Source organism: Trematomus bernacchii, unplaced genomic scaffold (assembly GCF_902827165.1).
Source record: "Trematomus bernacchii unplaced genomic scaffold, fTreBer1.1, whole genome shotgun sequence".
NCBI lineage: Eukaryota > Metazoa > Chordata > Actinopteri > Perciformes > Nototheniidae > Trematomus > Trematomus bernacchii.
Window position 1 is genome coordinate 93,665 of NW_022987610.1, and position 7,955 is coordinate 101,619.

A 7,955-nucleotide genomic window follows, 5' to 3' on the forward strand; every position below is an offset into this window, starting at 1 on the left:
ACAAATAGATCAAAAAGGACAAGTAACTTCAATACTCACACGGCCGAAGCGCAACGTTCGCTGATCGAGCATCCTTAAATATGCCTGAAAGGATAGTCCAGGTGCAGCCATTTTCATTTCTTCAAATGAGAAGAAAACATCTGTGGCATAAATGGTGGCGAAGTGAAGGGTAGCTGGCCAGTAGTCACTCCGAAGAAGGTCGTCAACCCCAGTCGTCCATGTCGCAGCGCATGCTTCAGAAGCCAACTCTGGCATGCTTAGCTCATGTCGTCCTTGAAAAACAGACAAGGTGTTTTTAATACATTTGGTATTCTTTACTCAATAGAGTGGCGAAGTCCCTCCCCTTCCGGTTGAGCCCCATGGGACCTTATTTCGGAAAAGTTATGCATTGAAGTCAATGGAGAGAGAAAGATTATCTTTCGATCCCGTTTGAATTGTGCCACGAATTACACATATGATGTTTGTCAATTTAAAAGATAATTTTGCAAGTCAAAAAAATTTAAATGTGTCGTAAAACTGTGAAGTAACACATTTGTTTGTGTGAAACGCTCAATGAACTACATCTCTGGTCAACCACACACGTCACCAAGATGGCCGTCACTACTGTCTTGTCAACAAACGATTGACTATCACCACAATGAAACACGTCCTGAAGAATGTCATGCAAAGCCTGCCTTCCTTTGATTCTCTCTGAACTGCCTGGTCGTTTTAATGTTTAATGTCAACCATTTGTGCAGATAGCATGAAGTAGAAAAGATCGCCGATGCTAACGTTAGCGTTAGCATTTCTCCCCCGGAATTAAATGGTGTATTATAGAATGATCACACCGGTGACAGTACTATTCAAAGGGTTCACGAAATATGACTACTACTCTTACTGTTTAACATTTTGGGTTACTTAATGTTACTTCATGTTAAGGCTAATAAAAATGACAAGGCTGTAATGCTAACTAACGTGCTAGCTACTAGCTAGGTAGCTAACTTGATCAAGCCACTCCTGGTCGTTTCATCAGACGGGAAGCAAAAGAACGAGCAAGACCCATTGCTGGTATAATAACAACCTGGTACTAAGCACACAGGCATCTTGTTAAAGTTATCTTATCTTAGCCAGCGCCATATAGATAGATTCTATCTATATGGCGCTGATCTTAGATCTTAGTGGAGGAAAACAATTGTGACATCACTTACGCGACTCTGGGATTTGTAGTCTTTCTAGTTACGTATTTTTCATAGTCTTATATTTCAACAGTTTTACGACAAACTGTGACTTTTTTGACATGGAAATGATTTTTTAAGATTGACAAACATCATATGTGTAATTCATGGCACAATTCAAACGGGATCGAAAGATAAGTTTTCTCTCCCCATTGACTTCAATGCATAACTTTTCCGGAATAAGGTCCCATACCCCGGAAGTAAGTGGGAGGGACTTCGCCACTCTATACCCATGTTAAGGTTTAATAGACAAGCTATCCCACATGTCTTTGAGAAGGGTTGGATATTATCAAGAAGAAACTTCAATAACATTTATCTTAAGAAACAAGACAAACATTCTTCCCATTCTTACCATTCATTGTGATCACAGTCACAGTCTTTCCTGGCTTGAGGCTCAATGACTCTGATGCACAACCACAGATTTTGTCCGGGATCTCCACAGGTACAAACCGCACTGGAAAAAAATTCAAATGGGAATTAAAAATAATTTGTCTCTTTTGAAAAATACTACATTGTTATGTGACATATTTAGGATTTAACTTTACATCAGAACATTAAAAAGAGACTTAAGCACACTGCTGGGAATTAACACAGAGATGTTGAGGAAGCTCACATTTTCAAAATGAAATTCTCAACAAGTCCAGCAAGAAAATGTACATTCACAAACCAGAACTTACCACAGGAGCAAAGGGCCATATTTAGTACATGTGTTGTTGGGGCCAATGGCTGGAAGTAACCTGCAGTAGTAGCATCTCTGTTGTGGAGGGGGTGTCTGGTGTGCATGCTGACATCACAGTCAGCACAGAAGAAGGGATGTGGTCGGCAATCCCGGCACCGGACAACAGACGTTTTGCTCCAACACTGTTGGCAAATGTGTGTTCCCACATTTGCTTGGGCCACTACGGTGTTAACCAGATGTGGTCTCGCTGCCCTCCAGCTCTCTGAAAAAAAACTTTTTCGAGTGCTCCAGTTGGTCGATGCCAGCAGAGAAGCACTTGGGGTTTGTGCTACCACCTCATCTCCTGTAGTATCGCTCAGAGACTGCTGGAGATCTCGTAGAAACCCCTCTGTTAAAATGGTACAATAAAGTCCAAAGCACAATGATTAGTTTTCTTTAAAACATACTGGATGGAGTGGTTTTGAAAGCTGTAACTACTGTGTTCTTAATTCTAGCAAATTATGAAGTTTAGAAATGAAGTACGTATCACATAAAGATACAAGTATGAATATGTGTTTCGGGCTAACCAGACCAAATGAAGTACATACCAACAGTCTCTGGAGCGATAGCTGGAGCAAAGACCAGATCACAGTCAGGGTCAGGAGCATCAACGGGGGGATCAGTATTACGACTGCAGCCAGCTGTATCAGAAAAAACATTTATTTTATACCATTAAATTGTACTACTTTTCCCTTACCAAGAGTTATGTTTTCATTCATTTCATATACTCAAGTGCCTAGAAATATATATCTTATACTGACCCTGATTTGAGACATTCCGGGTTGAACGTGGTCTTGCAAAGATCAAGTTTCCCTCACTGTCTCTCTTCTTCCAGCACATCATTGACACTGCTGGCACTGCTGCTGCTGCTGCTGCTGCTACTGCTACTGCTGCTGTTGTTGCTGCTTCCACTTTACAAAGCAAATCATCAGCACTCCTTTGGTCATCCCTTAACTCTTTCTGCTCAACCAGCTCATCTGCGCTTCTCAGAAGATCCTCAAGATCAGAATCACTCATTATAGTGAAGAGACACAGACAGAGACACAGAAGAAAGACTGACAACAGAGTTAGACAGAGAAATAAATAGAGAGATAGGAAGAGACTATCAAGTACAACACAGCAAGGACAGTTTAACAAGACAGACTTGGCTCTTAAAAGTGCCTTTGGGTTGTTTGGAGTTTGGAAAAACAAAGGGTTGTTTTTTGGAGAACAAATTGCAGGATCTGTTGAGAGAAAACAACATAATTTAGAAACTCAAAAATAAAATAACAATGCCAGTGTAATTGTTGTTGTTTGCAATTTTCTACTTGGCTAATAACCAATTAATGCTTACTACTGTTGTCATTAAAGGTATTTTCACACCATCGCACAGCAAAATCACTGCCACCAGTCATTTAAATAAGTAATTTGTACAAAAATTATAAAAGTATTATTACTATTAATCAGTGGCGGCCGGTCCATAGGGGCGCTAGGGGCGCCGCCCCACCTCTAACCATATTAAAAAATAAAAATAAAAATAAAAAATATATTTTAAAAAATATTTTTTTTTTATTTTTTTTTTTTAATGAACAAGGTAAATATTATATAATTGGTATCAGTAAAATGTATAATCTACAATAAAATCTCGTTTAAAATTGTGTTACGATGTCTAAAGTTACTGATAAGTCACATGTTTCCTGCCTGGCCTTGCCCGTGTACCTTCTCTCGTCTGGGCGCTAAGAGAGGAGCCCTCAACCAGTGCAGCAGCAGCCACTAGCAGCTGACTGTTGCTATCTGTAACGTGTAAACTATGCCGCGAAAACATAATTTCAGCCAATCAGCGTCGTCAAATATGATGGTCACAGGGCTCCTACGTGAGCGCCCGGTGCAGTCTGTGAGTTGTTTGGACTCGTATCCAAGGAGACAAAACAGGAAGCTGTCATACACTCTGGAAGCTACAGCTAATGAAAACTCCGTTTTTGACATAAAAATGGAATTATGGATCATCAATCATTTTTCAAAGTGACAGACACATTGGATTAACCTATGGATTAACCTTCAGCTGCGTTTTTCTCGTTTTTGATCAGAATTGTTATTCTGCAAAAGGTGAGCATATCTCCATGTTTTGCTACCTAAAGCTACGTCGTGTGATGTCTGTATTTGCTTCTCCTGTCGCGAGTTCTGATCCCTCAGTGATGATACTTATATTTCTAGAATATGTGGAATCTCAGCTTGTAAGCTTGTTTGTGCATATCCGATAAGTATATCGATTGATTTATACCTAGAGTGCGTTAGCATTTTTTCGCTCAGGGCTCATTTAGACGCTTCTTGTGAGACTTGTGTTTTGTTTCGGTAAACATGGTTCATAACATCAGTTAGATGCGTTTCCTCTGAGTAGGACACATGAATAGTTTATTACATTTTAAGAAGCCCTGAGACCAGTGGCGTCGCCTGGCCTGGGCATCCGGGGCTTTAGCCCCGAATGTTTTTTCTGTAGCCCCGGACAATTCTCCCTCAATAATATAATACATTAACCGTGCTTTACGTGAACCTCATCATGACACAAGAGAGGACGGCAGCACTGTAATTTCCCGTGTTCAGTGAATGCAACAGAGGCATGACACCAGACCAATCAGAGAGTTGCATGGAAATAAACGTGTGCTTGTGTCATTCAAGCTCGGCTCTGTGTGTGTGTGTGGCAATAGCGCATTTAGTGTGATAGAGAGAGAGGGAGAGAGGGGGAGGGAGGGGCCGGTGCCAGCAGGGACCGTGTTGTTAGCATCTGGTTAGCTAGCTGCACTAACGGACATATGGAGCTGTTTGTTCCACAAGAAGCTGGAGGAGAGTCCTCTCCTCTCAGACTGAGAGACTCAGGTGAGCTAAAGGACTCTCTGAGTGTTTGGATACATAACTTTAGTCTAAGTTATCTCAGTGGGTCTCAAACGGTTTGGTCACAAATTATTCAAAAGATTATTTCCGCGGCACACCTTCATATGATCATTATAGTTATAAAAAAAATAAGAGAATAAAAGAAAAACAGTTATGAAATACTATATGGCAGTAAAACAAGAATAGAGTTTAAAAGGGGAGTGATTAGTAAAATATCCATAAAGAAAAAGTACATCTGTTTACAGTTCTGCTTCATATGGGTGTTGAGAGAGGTATCCATAGATCACTTCATTTTGCTCTCAAAGTGCACCAGATTGATGCTTTTAACTTCAATATTTAAAAAAAAATCTTCCCGGGGGAGCATCCCCCCGGACCCCCCTAGAGGAGGTGAGGTCCCCACTCATAAAAAATACCACTTTACCCCTGCCTATATGGTGAGCTGATTATCGAGCATTCATTGTAACAGTCGCGGGTGTACTGTGTGTGTGCGTGTGGGGAGTGTTGCAGTAAAAATGCCACTGTAGTGCCGCCGCCACTGTGGGCTAAGCCCCGAATGTTTTCAGGTCCAGGCGACGCCCCTGCCTGAGACACAGTTTCGTGAGAAAAAAAACGGGGGAAAAAAAGCCCCTTAACAGGTTAAATGGGAATTGAATCAGTGTTCCCAAAGCCCCGGTGTTCTGCAGTTTGTGTGGGCCTACTGTACTGTTGCACAGTTTATGCTGGAGAAACTATGTCCAGGACAAGGTGTTTGGAAGTTTTGGAAGATTCATAGCTAACCACACTGAAGTTATGGAGGTATTGATCAGTCTTCTCATATTTTTAAGCCTCAAATTGTCCTTCTCCCCCCCCCCCCCCCCCCCCCCCTCCCCCCCTCTAACATCACCAGAAGTCATGATTTAAGGGGTCTTTTCTCAAAACAAATTACCGGGGGAGCATCCCCCCGGACCCCTCTAGTATTGTTTGATCACCATTTCCATAGCCCCACCTAAAATATTTCCCACCAGCCGCCACTGCTATTAATACTAAAAACACATGTATACAAAGTATTATTAATAGATTTACGATTCGAAAATTATAAAAGCAGAGTAGACATGTGGAGATTATCCGGCTGAACAAAACGTGATCCGTCTTTTAAATGTGTGTCAACCACAGACCTTATTTCGAGCTGTTTTCCAAAACTCTATGGAGAAATTGCAGTGCGTGTTCTAGCTAGCTAGCTAGCTAGCTAGCAGGCTAGCTCAGGCGAGTTCATTTGTTATATTTAGGTAATACCCTATGTTATTTAGTTACTATACCCCTCAGAAAGGTGCCAGAAGCAACATTGGCGCCGATTAGATTATTATTATTATTATTATTCGTGGCTAAGTTTATTTCCTATAACTATGTGTTACCCATGCTCTTACCTTGATTCTGAAGAACTGCGACTCTCTCATCCAGGTTTGGTCACGTAAAGTGCAAAGGTATGCCGTCTTTACGACGGTACCTGAGGATTGTGGGTAATGTAATCGCAAAGCGGACAGAAGTCGTCACAACAATAGCTGGGGATTGTGGGTAGTGTAGTGTCTTCGGCCATCCAAAACTCAAAAGTCGTCACAACAATAGCTGGGGATTGTGGGTAGTGTAGTCTCTTTGGCGCTCCACATTTCAGAGAAAACAAGTTGTCTCAGAATTGTAGGGGAAAAACACAAAAGCATTGTACACAATTTAAACCTATCAATGTCGTTTAATTAACAAAGGTAATCTGGTGTTTTTGAGTGGATGAGTAATGGAGATATCACTGTCAAATCAATCGACAGTAAGGAGAATACTTACTTCCGGGTGTACAATTCTCCGTTATCCAATGGGAATGGACGCTCACATTGCCTTTAACAGCTGCCGACACAAACGAATGCCGTGCTTCCCTAAGCGTCAAATACCGCCGCCGATGGGAATACATTGCAATCAGTTGAAAGCTCTTTGCATCCGTTTATGACGCTGATGGAGACTCGGCGCGTCACAACTGGACGCCACGGAATTCTGACCAAGCGTCGCTCCTGGACGCGTTGGGAGTGAGAGTGTGTTGTCCTGTTATGCAGTCTGCTACTAAAGATAGGGATGCTTCACTTCTCATATTTCTAGCTTCCTGTTATGCAGACTGCTATTAAAGAGGAACCAGTGTAATTAAGCACACATATATTCTTAAGCAAACTCATAGCTGAACACTGTGTACACAGGTTACTTTAGCTTATGGCCTCAGCGTTTGAACTTTTAAAAGGTGCTAGAGTTTTTTCAAAACTAGACCTGCGTAACGCTTACCACTTGGTAAGGATACGGGAGGGGGACGAGTGGAAGACAGGTTTTAACACTCCAAGCGGACATTATGAATATTTGGTAATGCCTTTTGGTCTAACAAACACACCTGCAGTTTTTTCAGGCTCTCATAAATGATGTGTTGAGGGAGTTTTTGAATCATTTTGTTTTTGTCTATCTTGATGATATTTTGATTTTTTCCCGTGATGAGGATTCACACGTTCCGCATGTTCGCCAAGTATTAAAGTTGTTGGACAATCAACTTTATGTAAAGGCTGAAAAATGTGAGTTCCACGTCAGTTCCACTTCATTTCTGGGTTTCATCCTGGGTCCAGACCAGATAATGATGGATCCTGCTAAAGTGAGCGCTGTGGCTGATTGGCCCACACCCTCTTCCAGGAAAAAAGTCCAACAGTTCCTTGGATTTGCAAACTTCTACAGGAAGTTTGTTAGGAATTTTAGTTCTATTGCCACACCTATGCATGTACTCACCTCTCCTTCTGTTCAGTTTGTGTGGACTCCACAGGCAGACCAAGCTTTCCAGAAGTTAAAAAAGGTGTTCACAACAGCTCCAATACTTACCATCCCGGATCCTCAACGGCAGTTCACCGTGGAGGTGGATGCCTCCAACAAGGGCATCGGGGCGGTCCTCTCACAGAGGACAGAGAAAGACAGTAAGCTCCATCCGTGTGCCTACCTTTCACGTAAATTGTCTGCTGCTGAAAGAAACTATGATGTAGGCAATAGAGAGTTATTAGCCGTGAAGGTAGCGCTGGATGAGTGGAGGCACTGGCTAGAAGGGGCAGAACAGCCATTTATTGTGTGAACAGACCACACAAATTTGGAGTACATACGCAAGGCTAAGA

At 41.9% G+C, this 7,955-nt stretch overlaps 1 protein-coding gene across 1 annotated transcript; it reads right to left on the minus strand.

Moving 5' to 3' along the window:
* Positions 1 to 39: 39 nt before the first annotated feature.
* Positions 40 to 3,369, minus strand: LOC117483587 (the record flags this gene model as incomplete). The annotated part of the gene is made up of 5 exons (XM_034131963.1): positions 2,694 to 3,369; positions 2,481 to 2,573; positions 1,892 to 2,281; positions 1,567 to 1,668; positions 40 to 272 (listed from the first exon to the last, which is right to left on the minus strand). Coding segments are annotated over exons 1-5 (1,074 nt in total), but the record flags the coding sequence as incomplete, so codon positions are not given.
* Positions 3,370 to 7,955: the final 4,586 nt, after the last annotated feature.